A 22,208-nucleotide genomic window follows, 5' to 3' on the forward strand; every position below is an offset into this window, starting at 1 on the left:
TTAAATGAAACCAGGGTCACAATTTATTATCCCATAAAAACAGACAGGATAAAGTTATATACAGCAGAGGCATGCAACAGAACTAATGTTGAACATTTAATATGGTCGAAGGCATTTTGCACATGTGGAGTCAGATTAGGACGAGTAGTCGTGGTGATACTGAGGCTTGCTGTGGAAACCCACGCGCTCCCCACTGATGACACTCTGAATGAGCCACTCAGGAGACACCAGCGGGACTTCCTGCGATGTCACATTTTTCTCTACCAGTGGTGGACAGGCATGGTCTGTCACCACAACGTCGTACTTGCCAGCAGGAATGTCTGCAGACAGATGGGGAAACACAAAGTCTCACTTACAGCAGAGTCACAGGATAAATAGTTTGACACATGGTCTGGACGTCTTGTTGTGGATTCTGTACCTGAGCTGTCCTTGTCTCCCTGGAAGTGTCGGACGGAGGAGCCTCCACCCATGGTGATCAGCTGGGCCCAGAGCTCCACTGGCTTCTCAAACACTAGAAGGACCCGCAGGGCTTTGAATGGACTGCTGCGGGGATGCCTGATAGGAGAGAAGAAAAATATGTATTTAAAGCTGAGTAAAGATTCATCGATTGAAAGGGAAAATAATCAGCAACTAGTTTGATTATCGATTAGTCATTTTTCAAGCAAAGAAAGTGAAAAGTTCAACACGTTCTCAGGTTTCAGCTTCTCTTGGTCATGTGTAATAATAAATGAATATCTTCGGCTATGTGACTGTTGGCTGAACAAAACCAGACATTTGAAGGTGTCACCTTGGATTCTGCAAAGTTATTGCCCATGGTATGTACACGACTTTCCTGTTTGGAACCACTAATCCATTTCTCATTATAAAACTGTTGCTGTTTAAGAAAAAAAAACAGCCACAGTGATTGAGTGTGGTTCGTGTAGGAGCCACATTTGTATCTAGTGCCGGCTCCATCGTTTCTGAAAAGCTTCAGGTTGTGTATCTGCTTGTTTTCTGACTTAAACATGAACACGAACCGCCTGCAGCAGCCTGCAGCAGCCTGCAGCAGCCTGCAGCAGCCTGCAGGGAACAGACTGATTTGTCAGTTCAGCAGAGTGAAATGCAGGGACGGCTTTTTTAATGATCCGGTTTACTGTCATGGGTCATCTTTGATGCTCGGTTCAACAGTGCTGCTTCACTCTTGAGCTGAAACGAGTTGTTGATTAATTGATTAGTCAGCCAATCAAAAAAAAAAAAAATCATAATTTCAATGAAAAACAATGAGAAAATACCAAATATTCTCTGTTTCCATGTTCTTAAATGGCAGGATTTGCTGCTTTTCTTCACCATAGATCATTTTAAACAGACTTTGTTTGGGTCTTGGGCTGCTGGTCAAACACAAGAAGACGTCATCTCGGTCACTTTGGGTATTTAGACACTCTTTGACATTTTACAGACCAAACAATGAATCCATCAATCACAAAAATAATCTGCAGATTAACTGATGAAGAAAATAATCATTAGCTGCAGCCTTATGACACACCTGTGTTCCACCTATCACCAACAACAGCTGATGTACCAGTGACAGCAGATGTAACTTTGCTTGATTTGTAGGGTGCATCAAGAATATTAAAGTTTATTATCATGTACAATCTCTGCAGTATTTATTTTATATTTTCATGCAGAATAGTGATTATAATTTCATTGTGTCATCCAAAACAGTGAGGACGTGTCAGCTGGCTACAGTCTTAATGGGATTAAGGGATGAAGTGGGAAAGAGTTTAATAATAACTTGTACTGTGTAACTGAGGAATATTTCTTGATCCACATGATTTAAATCTGAGGATTAAAAAAATACCTTCATCACAGCAGGATTTTATCTGTCACTCTAATGATAACATGAGAGGTAAAAATCCATCCAGTGAAAAAGAAAGGACCTAAAAACAACACAAGGCGAAGCTTCGTCGTACCATTCTACTACGGCGTCGTCCAGCCCCACACCGGCAGGCAGCAGGTAATTCCTGTAGTTGAGCAGCTTGTTCTCTTTGCAGCAGTCTCGCACCCAAATATGTGACACGCACGGCACGCCGCTGGCCAAACACAACAGGTACTTCCTGGTACGGCAGTGCTGGTCTGCAATGAGCAGGCTCTGGTACGCTGCCTTACACTGAGGAGAGAACCAAACACAGCAGAAGAAGAATATGGAGACAAGTGCTGAGTATTTGTCAAACTGGAATCAAGACCACATCTTCAACAATATGCATGAAGGGTTGGGTTAATATAGAAACAAGTATGGAATAATAAACATGATAAATCTAGACTTAGTAAGATGATACATACAGCTTTAATTAAAAGTGTAAAATATAATGAAACTTCAACAAGTATCGCGGAAAATGTAACACTGTCATTAACTTGCATGTTCATGTTGTTACTGTAGTCTGACAGAATCTATGTGATAGTTTGGCACTTAAAGATGAAAAAACTGAAGAAATCTTTAAAAAAAAAAAAACCTCTCAAATATATAGTTTCAGTTTTTGAAAAGCCTGTGCACGGTGGGGACAACCGTTAACTCCCAGAAGAGGAAACTGAAGTTGCAACTTTTCCTATTTATGTCGCACAAGTTGAAATGAATGAGCAGGTAGAGGAATAAATGCTGATCTGACATCAGCTCCTTACAGTCAGAATCATTTACAGATATAAATACTGTAGCAATAATAACATTTTCAACTACTTTCTCCAAGTTGGGATTTATGATAGTTTGTGTTTTTAAGAGCACTCACCTGTTCTTCATTGAAGTCAGGCAGGATGAAGCCTCCACCTGCCAGCAGCTGGGACTCTGTGTATGCCTTGTTGTATGGACCTGTCTGAATGTAATCTGTGAGGGGGAAAATATACGAATTATCCTACGATAGGTAACAGAAGCAGGAAAGGAAGCTTCAGCCTGTTCAGCATGCTGCATGCTGGGATACACTGCAACACGGTCACTGTCTGCCTCACCCTCCTCATCCTCATCGCAGGTGAGTTTGTTGGTCAGCCGGTCGATCTCCGACGAGGCCGTTAGCATGAACGCGAAGCCCATGAAGAGAGACGTGTTCTGGGGCAGCGGGCCGTGAGTCTCCGCCACGCCACACGACTGACCGGGGAGATCTGTGCCGCTGCCGGAGGTGTTACACACACCGACCCGCTGAGCTGAGGACAGAAACGCACACGCACGTTGAAGTAGAAAACATGGGAACAGCAGGAGTCAGATTAAAAGAAACGTTTGGTTTTTTTTAAAGGAGCAGTTCACCCAAAGTACAAATGAAAACCCTCACTTAAAGCTTTATTTAGCCAGGAGATATGAAATGAGATATGAGACACTTGTGAAATATTCCCTGTTAAAGCTTCTGAGAGTGTGAGTCAACCAGAGGGACAGGTGCAGCTGTTTCTGTTCAAATCAATGCAGAAACATCTGGACAAATAAAAACCATTAATGTCAAGTTGGAGACAAGTAGAGAGAGAGAAAATGTTTGACTGAACCGAACGTTTGAGCATCGAACATGTGAACGATGTATTAAAATAATTCTTAAAGCAAAAACACCCGTGAAATACACCTTGCATCCTCCCTCCACCTGTGGACCAACACCATGTTAATACTGGTGGCTCGTTATTAATTACCAAGTCAGTCTCAGTAGCAGGCGGCAAACGGCAGCAGAGGACGGACACGGGTCATATGGAGGTCAACATGTCTCAGTTACACTCGGCACAAAAGTCACACATCATTGATTCCACATAATACATAACGATCTAAAATCATCACTACATCAAAAACAAAAATTTAAAAAGTATAATGATAAGATGTAATAATAAATAACTTTTCTAAAAACCATTTAAAAATCAAGTCATCATTTCACCTACAAAGCGCATGAGTAAGTAAAACTTTAAAAACTTTATATTAAAGTCCGTTCACACCAGAATGTTTTAAAATCTAAAACCGACTCATGGCTCCACTGACGGCCGTCTTTACAAACAAGCCTCATTTAGCAAGAGTAAAAAAAAAATAAAGGAAAGATAAACTTCTCATAATTATCAACTGCAAATCCTGATATGAAAACAACCCCCCCCCCCCCAAAATCCCCATTCAGATGTGGTCATGGTTGTGGTGATGAGGTCTCTGTACCGGCTCTGGCGCCTGGACCCCTGCGGCCTCTCTTGGCCGGCGTCCTGTTGTCCTCAGAGGTCATCAGCTTCCTCTTGCCGGAGGGGCCGGGGGTACGGGGGCTGCTGGAGGAGCTGCGGTTGGGAGTATTCTGACCTCCGGGGGCCACTCTGCGCCTCCTCTTCCCCTCCACCAGGTTATCTAAGGAAAACAATAAAACCACATGAGATTAATATTCATGTTTTGAGAAATATCTCAACAAGTGTTGGATGGTTTGCCATGAAATCTGATTAAGACAAATGAAGTGACACCTAACGATAGTACAAAGACTGTGAAGATGATGATGTGAAGAAAAACAAAAAATCTGTGCATTAATTAATAATGAAAATAATCATTACTTGTAGCTCTAATATTAACACACATTATAATAACACTAAGAAACATCAAACCTTCATATAATCAACATTATACCTGCTAAACATATTAGCATATTAGCATCAGGAGCAGGTTTCTGATGAGCGTCTGTACACTCTGTCTTTTTTAAAATCTAATTTGTAATTAGGGTGGATTAACCCACGCCGACACTGTCCTGTTGGCTAAAGGGTTCCCATCCGCTCTGTTAGGATACTATCTGATAAAAGGAGAAACCCCCTCAGCACCGCCTCCTAGGTGCTCTTCATTTTTTGATTCATTTTCTCTTGACTGAGCCAAAAACATAGAAAAGCTCATCAAGATCAAGATGTGTGAAAATCTGTGTCCAGCTGCGGCCGTCTCACCCAGACTGATGTCGGAGGCCTTGGTGAGGGGAGTGGAGGGCTCGTAGGGCCCGAGGCTGTGCTGCTCCCTCAGCTTGTTGCCCTGCTCCAGAGAGAGGATGACCGAGGTCCTGTTGTACCACTGCCTCTGGCCGTCCCGCTCCACGCTGTAGAACAGCTCCTGGCCCTCTGTTTTATGGCCCCTCACAACACCTGCACACACCAGACGTTGATACATTGGTACAAACTGTATATCGATATTCCCCCACGGACACTGAATATGTCAATGCACGTTTTTGTTGAGGTAGAACAGCCAACTGAGGATCTGTACAGGAGGAACTCACCTGTTTTCTGTTCTCAACAACCTCAATATTTTCTGTTCTCACTGAGCTCAGATGTTGTTCTGACCCATAAACCTAAACCCGGATCCTACACGCCCCTCCTCTCCTCCCTCACCTATGCTGAAGTACTCGTCCTCTAGCAGAGCGGTGACCTCCGTCTCCAGGGGAATGGGATCACACAGCAGGATGTCCTTCCCCACCACCTCGCATTCGTAACCGTCGTCGAATCGCAGGCGGAACCTGCCCTCCCCGGCGTCTTTGATGATGCGGCCCGAGTAGAAGTAGCCGTTGGACGACCACTTGGCCACCACCCGCAGGCCGACGAAGCTGCTGCCGGCCAGGCTCGCCTCCTCCGGCGACGACCTGAGGGAGTCGGAGTGGCTGGGGAGCTCGGCGTCTGTGGAGCTGATGGGGAGGCGTGGGGGGAGCATGCGGGTGTAGGGCTCGTCCTCTGAGGAGGACTGTGGCTGGCCATGAGCACCAAGTCTGTGCAACGGACCAACGCCACCTCCCCTTGAAGAGAAACACGGGGTCTGATCAGACACTGATTTACACGGCTCCTGCTGTGAGAACGCACTTTTTTCTCTGTTTTTAATCTGTCTAAAGATAATTAGCATTTCTCTCAAGTGGTTAAATTCCAGGTGATGTCTCATATGTAGATTGGTTTTTTAACGGCTGCCTTGACTAAATTTATTTAACATCTAAACTGAAAAACAGCCATAACTCTCACATAACCCATTAGAAATTGTGTCAGAGCTTTTGTTTGTTCAGAATTCAATATATTCAATAAATAATGTGAAGTGGAACCAAATGCATCGACAAAACATCTCGGTTGTGCTGGTAGAAAATACGTTTGTTCTGTGATACGAGATGTGACTGAAGATTTATATTCCAAATCTGAATGTAGGTGCTGCTGGTATAGATCCTGAAAACAAAGAGTCTGTTTGCTGCACAATTAATTACCAAATGAATTAAGCATTTATTGTACATCTTCTTCTTATATCTCATATCTACCATGTAAAACTAATATCCGACATGTCCGTTAGTATTCTATGATATTCCTTTGTGGTTCTTTTTGTTTTTATTATTTTTTTGTGATTTAACTTTTATCATTTATCACTCCACGCTCACTGGCTCTAACATCTGGATTCAGCAGCGTCACAGTACCAGATTTTTTTAGCCGTGACTCTTTGTTTTGTTTCAGGCTCTTTCTCTCCAGCAGCTGGAAGCCTTTAACTGTTGAGTGTCTGCAGGCAGGTGATGCAAACACAATCTGCTCTTTATAATAAAAAAAAATAAAACAAGAGAATGTGCACATTTGCAAAGTGTTTGTGAGGTTTATATTGAAAAAGAAAACAACAGTAACAATACACTGTGCTGCTGTAGAATAAGTACAGTTTAAAGTTTTTGATTTGTAGCTAATTTGGAAAATTAATTCTGAAATCTGAATATTTGACTTTACTTTTTTTTTAGACATTACTGTGAAACTAATTGGTTGATTAATTGATTAGAAAGTCATTTATCAAGAAAAAGTTTTTTACTGGTTCCAGCCTGCGCTTGTGTTGCTCCTCTCTCCTCACTGTTTACTGAATATCTTTGGCTTTTGGAAAGTTAACAGCAAAGCAAACAATCTGAAGACGTCACCTTGAGCAGCCAGAACTAAAGAATCGACCATCACACTAATTTAAGACATTTCACAGACAATAAGCAAAAAAGATTAATCAATCATTGTAAAATCTGACTCACTGACAGTGAAAATATTTATTAGCTGCAGCTTTGAGTGAGAAGATTAGGTACAAGGAGATTAGTGAAAAGCGGAAAAGTAGAGTGTTACTAGGGTTCAAGCAGTTTGCTCGTTATCACTTGGTTTCTTGATGTGCAGGGCGAGCCTCAGGGAGGACTCACCTGGACAGGGAGGAGCGGGACGGAGGTCGGCCCCTTCTAGCCCTTCCTCTGGGAGTCAGTGGGACGAAGCCCCGGGACCCAAGGGTGCCGTAGCCTCTGCCCTTTGTGATCACTGACCCTGCCCTTTGACCCCTGTGACCCCTCTGTTGATGCCCACCTCCCCTCCTGGGACTGCAGACACACAGAGGGGACGAACGGAGCCGGTCAGGTTGCACAGGCACGGATCTGGGGATGCTCTCAAAATGAAAAGCCGACCCGCTGAGGAATGAGGGGTATCTACCGACCCCAGACTCATGCCTGGAAGCAACTTGTACCTGCAGCAGGCACGGGTCAGTGAATCACTGAGAAATTATGGTGTTAGGGTTAAAGTCAAAGAAGGTGAAGGAGTGACACAGGACTCAGCATGCAGCTAGCAGACAGGTGAAGCAGAGAGAACGTAAGGACAGCACCGAAGAGAATCGACGAGAATTTGACTGACAGTGTGGAGGTGGAGGTGGAGGTGGTACCTGAAGGATCGGGCCCCTCGGCTGGGCGGCATGATGAAGTCCGGCCTGGTGAGACCGGTGCTGCTACTGGTTCCTCCTGAGCTGTGCTGCAGGCTGGAGGCCTTGGACGACAGAGAGCTGATGTCAGCCAGGTCACCGGAGTTCACGGAGCTGCTGCCCGTGCGGCATGGAGAGATGTCGCTGTCCAACACGTGGCAGTCCACCACTGGCTCCTCGCTCTCCTAGTAACATCGACAAAGATCAGTGACACTTGAGCCACAAAGATTCTGAGTATGTACATCTTCAACTTGCAACCAAAGCTGCAAATCATATCATATCCATTTAACAATAAATGCCACAACCAGACAGAGTCTGCAGCCATGCTGGCAGCCTGCAGAAGGATAAGCGGTGTAGATAATGGATGGATGGAGCCAACAGGAAGTCAGCCAGCTCCACCGGTCTCAAGTCTCAAGACACACAAGTGGCTAAAGTGGCTCAGCTGGAGAAGGACTCTAGTTCACATCCTCTGAAGTGAGGAAGTGCACACGGCACCAGTTCTCCTTAATAAGGGTTGTGTTTATTTGACTATTTTGTTTTTAATATTTCTCTTGCAAATCTCCCTCCCAACTTTATAACAGTGCAATACTGAATCTGTGGAATATCATTTGAATTCTTAGTTTCCAGTTCATTAGGTCCAGTAAGCAAAACTTAACGCACTCTAATGCCGAGAACACCCTGCATGTGATGCGTGTGCGTGGCGGCTGCATCACTGAACTGCTGCAGAGAAATGTGTGTGTGTGTGTGTGTGTGTGTGAGACTGTGTTGCTGCTTCTACCAGCTCTATCTCTCCATATAGAGTTTGTTGGCTACTAGAGGGTTGGATTTCTTTTCATTCTAAATTAATTTCAGCAGCTGCGTGTGTCCACAGGCAGCTGCTGAAATGGTGCAAGAATATATTTATATCTTCTCATGCCCGTGTCATATTCACATTTAGCCTACACATACACAACTATACTATATCATATGACATCAACAGGTCTGATGCACGTGTCAAGCTCTAACCACTTAACTTGGGCGCCAAAATGTTCCACAGTCACGTGCACGCCACTCATCCGGTGTGTTCCCGGCTTATCCAACCAAAATGCAACAAATCTGACTGTCATGACGGTTATAATGTTCAGTTTTTGTTGTAGAGAGGTGTTGATTCAACTTAACGCTCCTTTTGGAGGATGTAGTTTGTGGTGTTGTTGAACTGAGAAGATTTTCAATGTTTAGTCCAAATACAATTCAACAGCAGCACAACCTAGATCTTTAAAATGACCACACGCCTCAGAGGCCTGTCGGTCAGACAGAGCCAGAAACGACCTGACGGTTACCTCTGTGACTTTGCGCTCCACCTCTTTGCCGTCCTCGTAATACACATCTGTGATGATCCGCGTGATGGTGGTCCGCACTTCCTGGATGGTGCGCACGTGTCTGCAGTGGGAGGGGCCTGCGGTTCTTCTGAAGGACGGAGACTCTGGTTCACCCTTTCAGACGAAACGAGAGAGCGTCAGATGAACAGTATTCACAGACAGACTGTAACTTCCTTCTCTTTATACACCTGGCTCTCCGTACCCTGCCAGCTGGGGAGCGCAGCCCCGGGGCGTCGAAGCTGGTCTGCTGGGAGACTGTCCGCTGACGGAGCTGAGACACACAGGACAGAGCGATCAACACCACCGTGACTCCACACCTCATGTTAGCACTGCTTTAAGTCTCATTTCTTATCCTGACCACACTGAACAGCACTTGAAGTGGTTGTTGTTTGAGGGGGATTCACTTCTACGTATGGATGACAACTAACTCCTATTTCTATGGAATTTAAATGAACATGCTGTAAGACACTGAACACAAAAGCTGCCGCGAAACTCCTGTGATGTAACGTGAAACGTGATTTCTTCAAAGTGTATAAACCATGAAGTCAAGATGAAATGTTATGAGCTCTAATTAACTTTATCATAAACTTTGTTTGTACAGTAATTTAAGGTAAAGTAAATCATCAAAACAATATAAAAAGCTTTCCATCAAAACACCTGAGAACATATTCAAAACTCAAAATCAACCAAACATATTTCAGACTCTTTATGACCTTAATTATTAGTCAAAAGATGAAACATTTGTTTCATGACCTGCAGGCGACTGGGAGAAGTAAGTCCCACATGAGATTTGTTAAGGCAGATTGTACTGTGTAACCTGATTCATCAAATATTAATTTGTTCAAAAAATAAATTTGCCAAAATCAATTTAAAATTCCACAGAAGTATAAAAGAAATGTAAACAAAACTTTCATCTACTGTTGTTTGTCTTGTTTCCTCTGTTCAAGTAAAACTGTGGAGATCTGTGTAGATAAAGTGGTCACCGTGTCACGTGACCTAGAGAGTGTTAGTGCTATAGAAGAATCTGTCTGCCTGTTGACAGTCGGACTAGTATGTTAACAAATTTTAATTAGAAAAAATTTAATAAGAATGATTACAATAGCAGCCTTTAATAACCATGTTCAATAAGCTTTCATTACGAGTATGAAGAATATGAGCAGTCCACAGACACCCTGTACACTGGCACTGTTAATCATCTGTGCTGTGGTGTTGTGCACAATGACTGACGAACCTTGTTGGACGGACTGGAGGTGATGGTGTTGTCAGAGTTCTGCTGTGAAACCACCCTCTGCCGGGCGTCTGTCCTGTTCGGGGTGGGAGGCTCTGAAACTTCTGCCGGTCCTCGCCTCTCTTCAGACGGCTCGGCAGGGGTGGGAGTATTTATGGGCTTCTGCTGCGGCGCTGCCAATATTTCCTTCTGCGAAGGCTCTGATTGGCTGTTAGGGAGGCTGTTGCATCCGCCTGAGGACGCCTGGGAACTTCTCTGTGGTGAGGCGAACAGCTCCCCCCTGCAGGGATGTTAAAAAATTGGCAGATGTGACGCTGTGAGACATCTGGCTGACGACCAACAACAATATTAGATGTCAATATTAGAATCTACCCACAACAATGAACCATGTTCTCCACAGTTATTTCTGTCAATCTTCGTGCCCCTCATGAGTGACTGTCTGAAAGTGTCTGGTGTTACATCCATATTGAAACTGATCATCACCGCTCTATGATGAAAGGTTGCCTTCACACGTGGTAACTCTGCCCTTAGATTGATGAAAGTCTGCTAAAGTACAACTGACGCAACTGACGCTGAGCTCGACGCGGCGAATAAACCCTTTCACTAATGTAACAATACTGCTGTTCCTCCGGCACCACCCCAAGGCCGGAGCTTGCATTTTTTGCCACAATTGTGAGAATGCATATCTAAATAAACTGTGGATTATTAGAATCAATCACTCTTATTTAGACCGACATGCAAAGAACACAGTTCTCTCAACCATTTACTGCAAGAAACAAGCAGATAAAAGAGGCGATTCAGCTGCTGCAGACACTTTGTAAGACGTCCTCACTTTGCCAAAGCGTGAGGGCAAAACTACACCTTCCTGCTCCACATAGCCCAGGAGAATATGCACATGGTGCAAAAAATAACAGCCCCACCTCCAGCATCCAAAAGTAGGTCTCACACATACAGAGTGTGGTAGGCAAAGCAGACCTATTTCTGTCTACTAAAATACATTACAACAGGGGAAATCTATTCATACTCCCCCAGGTCAAATGGACATGTGAGGCTTCGGCAGATCAGCAGGCAGAATCTCACCAGACCACATGTGCATGGAGTAAATCTGAACTACAAACCACACAAATAAAAGTTACCCTCCTGTGTTAAATTCTTGAGGGTGAAGTCACAGTTTTTCAAACCCTGCACATGGTGGGGTTAAAAAGCCGACCAAAGTGGGGCGACACTGCTGAGAGCACGGGGCTGGCTGTTTCCTCTGGTACCCACCGTGTCTGTTATGTATTACATACAGTCATGTAGGGTCAGGGACATGTATACAAACACACACACCAAGTCTGACATTTCTGCCCCTGTTTGACGCCTTGTTAAGACAGCGTTTGAAAACAGGGTCAGGATGTGACAGAATGACATCGGGCTCCGTGAGGATGTGGTTACCTGACAGGTGTAGAGTTGCCTGCGGGATGGCTGTCCTCCTCTGCCTCCTGCTGTCTGTGCACCTGCCTGACTCGACTAAACACCGACGGGCTGCTGAGACATCAAACATTAGCACTGTTAGACTTTCATTTCTATCACCAGCATAATCATAATCAGCTTCTGCAAAGAGACTGAATAACTCATTAATACAGACGACTGCAGGGACCAGGACTTTGACAGTTTGAAGAACAACCTGAACCTGATGCATTAAACTAAAAATTAAACTAAACTAGTACTAGCACTAAAAACTAGTACTGAGCTGATATTTTACAGTTGAAAAATAAACTTGTCAATGCTCCGGTGAACATAATGGAGACACTGTTTCTTAATTACCTCAGAGTAATCTTTGGCATTTCTCCATTACAATGTCTTGTTCATGGCCATCACATTCTCTATGTGAATATCAATATACCTGCAGTTGACAGAAATCAGCTGATAATATCAACCGTGCCAATATGTGAGTCTGATTCTAAAAGATTAGTAGATTTAAAAAAGTCGCCTCCCTCTTCCAGACATCTGCAGTGAGTCAAGTCTCATTAGAAGAGGTGAGCATTTTCATCAGTGAATGGACTCCATTTATATAAAGCTCTTCTACTCTCATCGACCGCTTAGAGCACTTGACTCTACAAGCCACATTCAGCCATTCACACACACACACACATTCATACAGCGCTTCTTCTATCACTCACACACAGATGATGAATCAGGGGCAATGTGGGGTTCACTAGTGGAGCCAAATCGAGCCACCGACCCTCTGATTAGTGGGCGACCCCGCTCTACCTCCTGAGCCCCAGCTGCCCACCACTTGGACCGTAAATTATTACCCATGATTCTGAGTGCTGCTGAATGAGGCTGCGAGACATTCAGGGACATTCACAGACAGCCTGATACATCAGTGTAAACGAGGCTTCAGCGGCTGAAGAACTGAACTGGAGAACGCCCTTCAGCTACTTCTCACTCTCAAGGGACTGAAAGGAAAAGCAGAAACACAGTTATGAAGGAGTTCAGTTAATAAAGAGAGTGGAAAGTTACCTGGTTACAGCCTTGGAAACAGTGGTAACCTTGACGACAGATCCATCCTCCTCTGATAGTGTTGGCTCTGGTGGAAAGAAATATATTACTGAGAGGGTTACGAGAGAATGCTGCATCTCCATGGATACCGTCTTGTCACTGCTCAGAAGATGCGTGCGCCCTTGCGTGGAGCATGAGGTTCTTACTCTGCAGGCTGAAGCGCTCCGAGCTGCCCTCTTCAACGGGGGTCACCAGCTTCATCCTCAAACTCAGCTTCCCGTCCCCCTTCTCCGCCGTGTCCTCGCCGCTCTCCCCCGACACGATGTCACTGGCAGCCATCGCCACATCCGCAGAGACGTCACCCACCATGTCTGACTTTTCAGAGAAGGAAGTGATCTCTGGATGGAGAGAAAAACATGGACGGGGTTCGGCGTCAGATCACGTTACGCTACTTGACATTGAGTAGAAAAGTCTGTCGCGCAGCTCAAGTTTAAACGCACCAATGGGAGTGCTGTGTCTCAGCGTCTGCTTCAGCTGGTTGATCAGAGGGGGTGTGGCACCAACAGCAGGACCAATCAGCTCCCCTTCTTTGGGAAGTGTGAAGTGGAAGGAAATTTCTGCAGTAGAAAAGCATCATTAGAAACAGATTTGATCTATTTCAGTATATTGTTCCCATTAAAGCCATTAACTAACAGGGATGATGTTTTTCCAGCTCCTCTGACACATGGCTGTCACCTCTCACCTCCAACTCTCAGCTCTATTAAAATGATTCCTTTGATGTCACCACTACTCGAGGCTGATAAGAGCCAATCAGTGAGTGACTGTGTGTCTACTTCATTGTTTTCCAACGGTCTCTGTTTTAGGCGTTAGAAAACTCCAGAGTAGTGTGGACACCAGGAGTAAATGTAGTAACAGAGATGCGTTTTAAAACTAAAACGTAGTAGTGTGGATGTAGCACTAACCAAGTGCTGGGAATCACTCTTTGCTGACTGTGAGATACAGGACGTCTGCACCCAGCTCACCTCCAGAACTATCACTGAGACTCTTGTCTTTGAGCCCCTCTGGTTCAGGCCCCGCCTTCTCAGTCTGGGAGAACCTATCAGGAGCCGCGTTCGCCTCCTTCGTCTGAGGCCGGGACTCGTGGCCGTTGGTGGAGGCGGAGACAGAATCTCTGATTGGCTGGTGTTCTTTGACTGTGGCGTCACGTCTTTCTTCTGAATCTGGGAGTCTCTCTCGCTGTCTGTCACCACGATGACGCTGTCCGCTCCCCCGTCTTCACTGTCCTCCTCCATGGGCTCAGGAGACAACAGCTGGCTCTGGGAAAGAGCCAGAGCCATTCCTGAAGCCCCGCCTCCCCCTGCACTCTCCTCCTCTTCCTCCTCCATCACCACCTCTTCCTCTTCTACGTCATCCTGCTCACACGCATCCATCACGTCTTTGTCCGTCTGGCTGTTACCAACCTTTCCACACTGCTGTGATTCTACAGACTGACTCTTTGCAGTTCCCCCTCCTCTTACATCCACAGAACTCTTCACCACATCCACAGCAGATGTCTGAGAGATCATGGACTGTGAGGGCAGACTGCAGGGTGTAGTGTCTGAGGGCGTCTCCTGCACACAGCTGTTAACAGTCAGATCAGAGGCATCAAGCCTCGGCTGAGAGCAGGACACCGCGTCAGCAGAGCTCACCTCTTTGCAGTCACTCTTACTGTCTTTTACATTCACATTTTGTACATTCAGAGAAGTTGCTGTCTTTTTGTGCACGTCGGACTTTTGCGACAGATTGGTCTGCTCAGCCTTGGCACATTCGCTGTGATGCTTTGGTGATACAGCAGAGGTGGAAGCTTTCGAACTGGTGGCGGTTTGTGATTGTGAGGGGGCGCCGTTGCTCTCGCTCCTCTGATCGCAGCGTGAAATCACAGAGTCACTGGTGTCGACGCCGGGCGGCTCTTCCAATTCCTCGATCTGCGTGGCCTGACTGTCCTCTTGAATCTGTTCTGGGGTCTGCTGAGCTGGACTACACCTCTCCGTGTTCTCAGAGAGCTGCAAAGGCAAACTGAAAGGAGTCGACTCCAGATGTTGAGACGGTGTCTCACGAGGCAACGATGTCGACTTCTTCTCCGACTGCTGTGGGGCCTCCAGGCTCTGTGTTGGGACAAACACGTCCTGGAAAACAGAAAAAAAACAACACAAGGTAAATTATAGACTGAGGCTGCAACTACGACCTGACCGAAAGATCATATGACAATCTTTTTGGATAGAATCACAATCCAATTGCGAGTCTCCTCACAGATTTAGTTGAACTTGTGATCACATCAGCTGTTGGCTGGACAAGACAATCTGAAGATGTCACCTTTGAGCTCTGGGAAAATGTGATGGGCATGATATTTTACAGACTCAACAGTTAATCAATTATCTTAAAATTTATCAACAAGGAAAGGAAAAAAAGATGTGTAGCAGCTCTGAAAGTAATAAATAAATAAATAAAGATGCTAACTGATTAAACAGAAGAAAAATGAAGCACATACATGAGAGAAATCTGGCTGGGAGGGTAAAGAGATATTACGCTCCAACACAAAACCAGGGGAATTCTGGGATACAGGCGTAGAAGCGGATGGGTGTGGCTTAGAGGCGGTCTCCGTTTCCATCGGCTGTTCCTCCCTGTCCCCTGCTCGATCTTCTGGGGGCAACGAAGTATCCATCGGTTCATCAGCACCTGATGAAGCAAACGATTTTCTTTTTTAGCTCTACTCACCAGCCGACTTGCTCTCAGATTTAAATTCAGCCCTTTAATTTAGTCGTTTACCACGTTCATTCTCCGGTCCGGTCGGCGAGCTTGGAACAATTAAGGGAGTGTGGGTGAAGTTGTCTGGGGTTGGAGCGACATAATCGACCGAGCTCCTGGGATAAAGGAGGCAAAGCATGAATGAAAGTCGTGTGATTTACTGGGCTGCGCTGTGTGCGGATGGATACCAAGCGTACAAGCACTGTCATGACTTACTGGGACAGACTTTCCTGCACCAGTGATCCCTGTCCAGAGAGATGCAGCAGTCGCAGGGTGTGGGCAGGTGTCGGGGTGGGGTGACCCTGCTGCTCTGGCTCGGACACTGTGCTGTCGACCGCAGCCCCTGAGAGCGACACAAAGGTGACACGTGACTATAGTCCAAGTTTCAACTACTATAAAAGACAGAATGTGGATAACTGGACTGACAACAGCACTCTCCTGTAAGAAGTAACCCTTAAAACGACACAGACACACAGGTTTTAGCCAATCTGCTACAAATCACTTGATCATTTTCACAGTTTTGTTTAAGTGTTTTTTCTGTCATTCAGATGCTTTTATTTTGGTATCAAAATTAACAAACCTGCTTTGTTTTTGTCAAAGGTTTGGTTATCTTGTATGTAATCTAAAGATCTGCCTGTTTGATGTTCATGTGCTGGTGAAAAGCTTTGTAAACCAAAACTTCAGTGTCAGGTGCCAAACGACAAACCTTGTTAAAGCAAGAAATTATCCCATTCCCTTGAAGTACATCCATGTTTTCTCACCATTTGTCTCCCTGATTTAATCATCTCACAGTAATAACCCTCAACTCGGCTGCTGACTGTTAGGTCTCAGATGTTGAAGCCTCCTCTCGGTATATAAATACATCACACTGGAAAGCTTTTCTGATAAAATCATTCAGACTAAAAGAATGTCAGTGGTCTTCATGCTTATCTCAAGTAACTCGGGTTGATTTTCACTCCACAATGAAATTACTTTATATTCAGTAAATGGTTAGAACGAAGATAAACACCAGCATGATCCTGTAAGTACCTTTGTGTGTGCCATGAATGTATGAAGGTACCTGTCTTGTCAGCGTCGAACAGGTCCTCCTGCGAGGACAGGATCTCAGAGTCCTGCCGGTCCTGCTCACCAGAGGCCTGGAAACCCTGCGAGTGCAGCAGAACCTGGACACTCAGCTGCCTGCCCGACTGACCCGGAGAGTCAGAGGAGCTGCTGGAGCTCACCTCAGATCTGAAGAAGCACAAAAGACTGTCAACACTAGCTCAGCATGTGCATCTCCACTGAATGTAGAATTTAAAACACCAAACGGACAGGTACCTCACAGACTTGCTGTCCTGACTCGCTGAAGTCCTGGAGCTGATGTTCTGCTCTGCTGCTGCTGCTGCTGATGAAAAGCAAGTAGAGATTACACTGAGTCTTTAAAAGCTTTAGCGGCTGCAGAGCTAGATGTCAGTATGAATACTGTGATCAGGTACCGGATAATGAACTGTGGCACCCTGCAGTCATGCTGCATCCAGTGGGATTTACAATTTATTTCTGCTCTAACCCACACACACACTGTACGTGTATGCATTTTACCAGCAGCGTCATAGTACAAGTTAAGTGGTTCTGTTGGAGCAGGCAGGAATTTGTTGCCGTGCCAGGGGATATTTTAATCCTGTTTATACTTCATTTATGCATTATGAGCTGATGAAATAGTTCAGACGGCTGCAAAGCCAAGTGTAAATGACACGGAGACGCACTGGGAGGGTGACAAATTGAGAGAAAAAACACACTAAGTTCCTCCGTAACAATCTATAATGCTCCTTGTCACTGGGATCTGGTAACTGTGAGGGCCACAGCATAAGATTCCCATCATTTGCATGAAACCATAGAGTAACCACTTGTGTCCTATATGAAAGTGTCTCCACTCATCTGTTGAGGATTTTCCTTTCATCTGTCGCCCATCAGTGGCCTCAAACTGAATTTCTCAAATTACCCCAATACCAGGCCCGACTGCAGCCCTATAAATGCTGAAATCATTTGAGATGTGCAGATCATGTTCTCTCTATCAGTTCAAATGAGATTAGAGAAATACAAACAAGAATAAAAAAGACAACATCTACAAATAAAAGTCTTAATACCTGATTTGGTGCATCTCTCGCTGTCTGGCTGAGGAGTCATGTCCTCCTGACTGTTCACCTCTTCTCCACGCAGATCCTGACTCTGAGAAAGCTCAAGAAAACCAAACTGAGAGGTCCCCTCTGAAACACAGACATACAGGCGTCGTTATGTTTAGTAACACATGCGATAATATTTCATGCTTTATGTTCTATGATGTCATGCTTCCTTAATATGTGAGAAGACCTCCTACCCTCAGACTGAATGCAGTGCGTGGTAGAGTCAGCGCCAGAATCCATATCAGTGTCCTCTGGTGCACACCTGAAACAACAGGAAGCACAATGAAAACACTTTATCGCTCTCTGCAGCCGTGAGCAGCGTCAGTCTGCAAAAAATGCCACATACTTCTTTTTGTTTGCAGGAGGGCAGATGTCCAGAAGTTGACTCTCCTCCTGGAACGCTGAACTCGGGTTGGCTGCCGTGAGGATCCCTAAATAGAGAAAACAGCAGTGGTATTTTTGTGTATATATATATATATATATATATAGAATAAGTGATATACTGCATGTGTATATGCTATATCCATGCTTTTATAAAAGCACTGACCGGGTTCAGCTAGGTTGTTACTCTGGGAGCTCTCTGATTGGCTGTCAGTCTGAGAGCATCTGCTTCCTAGTGGTGAAGATATCAGCTCCTGGGAGAAAAAAAAAAAAAACCCAAGGGTTAACCTTAACCATGTTCCACAGAGCAACAAACTGCCCAACACATGACACATCAAGTTAGTTCAAACAGTCTTAATAACATAAAAAGGAAAAAATGTTTTGCCCTTGGTCTGGTTTTATTTATTAGTTTTATTTATGTACTCGTGACCCAAAAAGGGCCAAAGAACAAAGTTTGGATAGATAACTCAGAGGCAAGCAGCAACATCATGTGCAAAACACACTCCAAGAGACATACAGCTAATAACGAATGACAGTAAATTAAACAGCAAATTTAACAAAATAAGATCAAAGGGCTGCTGTAAAATGGACACTCTACCTTTTGCTTCCTCGCTGACAGGAGGGGAGGGGGGTCAGAATTTCAATGCCGAGCAAAAAGGCTCAGAGATTCAGATATAGCTAAAGGATCTGGCCATCTGGGGTGAGCACTGCCACCTCACAGCACAGCAAGATGGTCTGAACAACCAGCCTGCTCAGGCCTCCCTGTCAGGAGTTTGCATGTTCTCTATATGTCTGCATGGATTTCCAGGATGCTTTCTGAGCTCAAGTTTCCCCCCACATTCAAAAGACAAGTAGGTTAGATGAACTATTAACCAGTAAATAAGTTAAAACAGTGAAATACTGCTTATACACTGATGCATAAGTACTTACAACTCAAATATATACTTTGTAATAATATAACACTCACAAAGGGCTATTCTTCTGCATAATTACCACTTTTGCATTTATCACTGTAAGTGCGTCTTGCCAATACTTCTGTACCGTTATACTTAAGTCATATTTTTGGCTGCAGGATTTTGTGTGGTGGTGTATGACAGTGGTGTATGTTTGTGGTATCGATAGTTTTACTCAAAGTATGTGACCATTTCTTCCACCACTGCTGCCTAGTAACCTACATTTGTTTGTCTTATTGTGCAATAAGTGCAATTACTGTTTGATAAGTAAAACCATGGCTCAGCCTGCTCATAGTCGCAAGAGTAGACACTGTGAACAAAGAGTCTTAGAAGTTAGTTACTTGTTACGATCAGTTTGCAGCTTACCAGAACTGGGCTGCGGGCGGTGGGCTGCAGGCTGGACAGGCGACGGGCCAACAAAGCTCGGTAGCTGCTCTCGGGGTCGTCCTCCAAAGCGACGCTGTCCGGCTGAGAGTCCTCCACGATCAGACAAGGGTTCTCGGGTTGAGGCAGGCTGGAGTCCAGTTCACTTCCACCGGGATCCATGAGGTCGGGCTGAGGACAGGAGTCGTGCGGGTGTTAGCTGCCCGAGCAGCAGTGAGACAACGAACGCAGGTATGTGAGAGCACAGCAGGTCATTGTTACCACACACTACCCGGTGGTAGCATGTTAGCTAAAGTAGGCTAGCAGATGGTGCTCCGCCCAACAACAAAGAAAGTCTCTGCCCACTTCAGAGTCGGCGTGCAGCGAAGAAACCTCACCACACACACGGAGCCGTGTCGTTTAACCGAGAACTTAATAAGTTACCAAAGTTTTAATTCATTTATTAATGTATCCAGATTCTTTCTGTTTTCTTTAAAAACTAAACACTTCCTCCAGCTCGGCTCCGCTTCTCGCGGCAAAACTTGCCGGAAGCGATTTCATTGGTCCATGTGGGGTGACGACATCTCGCGAGAATTCTTGTTAGTTTTAAGGTTGCAGGGTGCTTTTTAAAAAATGTATTGTTTATTTTAGTATTTGATATCTTTTTTACAGTCAAATATTGATTGTTTACTTCAGTGTCACTTATTTTTACATTTAATATGATTTTGAATGATGAAAGCACCTTGTTGCCTGCTGAATGATGTTTAGTTTAGTATTTTCTCAATTTCATTAAATATCAATATTTTTGTCATTTTAAATACTATGATGCGTTGCCCAAAGAGAAATCTTATGAAAAAAAATAATCAGATGTTTTTTTTGTTTAACTTTCATACATATGTCTTACGTATGGTCTGCTATCCCTTTGTAAGTTGTCTTTTGTTCAGATAATTCAATAACCTTTTAATTATTGGTATTAACTATTGGTAAATTACATGCAACAAGTTCAATTCTCCATTTATCCCATCTGCAGTAAATGCTCTCAATTCTAATACATCTTTAACTGCCTCTTGGTTCCTCACTTTATTTGATTCTTCATATATTTATGACACCCTGTTTTCTGTAATGTCTTCAGTTTTGTTGTTTCTTTTTCTTGTTAAAGACACTGCAAAGTTTTACATGTTATACTGTGCAGTTTTACAATCTGTAATGATAAATCATATAAAAGAGAGAAATCTAGGCCACCGCATCCCGCAGTGGGATCTGAGAGACCTTCATGGGTCCTTGAGGCGCTTCCAGGGACTCCAGCAAAATGATATATAGGTTAACTTTTTCACGATCATCTCCCTCAGCTTGAAGAGTCATTGAGTGTGTCTGCATGTTTTAGTGTTTTTGCACAGATTTCTTTCTGCCTGCTGTTACACCTCCTACATATGCCTAGCTATCTGATTCCATATTTTAAATCATCATTGAGGCAAATTTGAAAGAAAAATCTTAACAGAAGGGGAGTCTTGCAACGTAGTCACTGCATGAGAGTCTAAGGTGTAATGAAAGAGCATCTGAGCCACTCTTTATATGAAATACCAGACGGACACAAACTCTGATTGACAGATTTAAATCCGGTCTATCTACTCTATGTGTCTATCACAGTACCACAGCGTGCCCTCCTCCTCTCCTCTATGTTGAAGTCATCACAGATATGAATCTCTGTCCGTACCCATGAGTGTGACTGATTCTGAGAGATTAAAATTGCCAACAAGCACAGGTTAGATTGGATGCATTTCCTAATGAGCTTTTAATGGTGTGATGTGGGCTCACAGCTTTGAAGATTAACAGGCGGCCTTTCAAACACGAACATTACTTTATCTTCATCATTTGACAGCCCCAGTTTCCATGGAGACACCACATTTCCTGTAACACAGCAGTCTATGCAAATACAGATCACAGACGTAGCCTACTATTAACAGAGAAAGTATAAATCACTTGACTGATTGAGGCTACTGAGAGAGTGAGTTGCTGCTCAGCAAGTCTTAAAAATCTGAACCGAAAATCAAAGTTGCACTTTACTGGAGAAAACACCTTGAGTAAGTCATCACTGGCACAGATGCTTTAAACTTAACAGTAAAGTTTAGCTACCTGCTGTATGAATACATTTTAAAGGGGCTTTAGAAGGATGCTGAAGGTATCACATGATATCCTATCGCAGGCACTGTGATGACAACACAAGAGATCAATTACCATGATGCAGAAGGTCATTTTAACTCTCTACAGACAGAGAATTCAGCAACATTACAGTGTTTTTTTTTTTTTAGAAGGGTACAGATGGTAGTTTCTCTGCAGGTGTGTGCAGAACCCAGATTTGCATGATTTCAGCACACAGATGCTTCTCTCTTTGCAACCTGTTTGTGTGTTTTTCGCCTCTGGGTCTATTTCTATTTTGCTCCAAGTCAGCTGAAGGTGCATCCTGCCAAACAGCAGCCATGGGCCTGACCACAGCTCTGCTTTACAGGAAAGCAGCAGCAGCAGGGACATTACTGACCGGCATTTCAATATGGAAACACCAAGGTGGAGACATCCTGGCCGGCAACAATGCAATAATGAACACCTGATTCTGCTCAAAAGCCAGATGTAGTGGCTCTATTCATGAAAAGAAATCTTAGGAAATATCATTTGAATGGATGCTGGTGGGCTTCAGCCTCCTGGAGGCAAACGTATTACCGACTGGCACCGCAAAGTTCAGCGTTACGTCGTCATTTCTGCAGGTCGAGCTGACACCCACATTAAGAAATGCGCAGCCACTACCCAAAATGTCTAATCTGAGCCACCTCTGCTGGAGCTAAC

General features: G+C 44.4%; 1 protein-coding gene across 1 annotated transcript; it reads right to left on the reverse strand.

Annotated features, from left to right (window-relative positions):
• Positions 1–16: 16 nt before the first annotated feature.
• On the reverse strand, positions 17–19,760 carry tp53bp1 (tumor protein p53 binding protein 1). Its single transcript, XM_022747592.1, is given in 29 exon segments — positions 17–320; positions 419–555; positions 1,950–2,146; positions 2,760–2,854; positions 2,977–3,168; positions 4,139–4,318; positions 4,894–5,085; positions 5,329–5,726; positions 7,119–7,289; positions 7,625–7,845; positions 8,980–9,132; positions 9,221–9,289; positions 10,250–10,526; positions 11,681–11,773; positions 12,752–12,818; positions 12,937–13,128; positions 13,231–13,347; positions 13,753–13,920; positions 13,923–14,895; positions 15,258–15,445; positions 15,536–15,630; positions 15,731–15,857; positions 16,575–16,744; positions 16,832–16,886; positions 17,638–17,757; positions 17,868–17,935; positions 18,020–18,104; positions 18,221–18,308; positions 19,374–19,760. Coding segments are annotated over 29 exon segments (5,253 nt in total). The 5' UTR covers positions 19,554–19,760; the 3' UTR covers positions 17–135.
• Positions 19,761–22,208: the final 2,448 nt, after the last annotated feature.

The sequence above is a fragment of the Seriola dumerili genome, unplaced genomic scaffold (genome assembly GCF_002260705.1).
Source record: "Seriola dumerili isolate Sdu_G_001 unplaced genomic scaffold, Sdu_1.0 BDQW01000011.1, whole genome shotgun sequence".
NCBI lineage: Eukaryota > Metazoa > Chordata > Actinopteri > Carangiformes > Carangidae > Seriola > Seriola dumerili.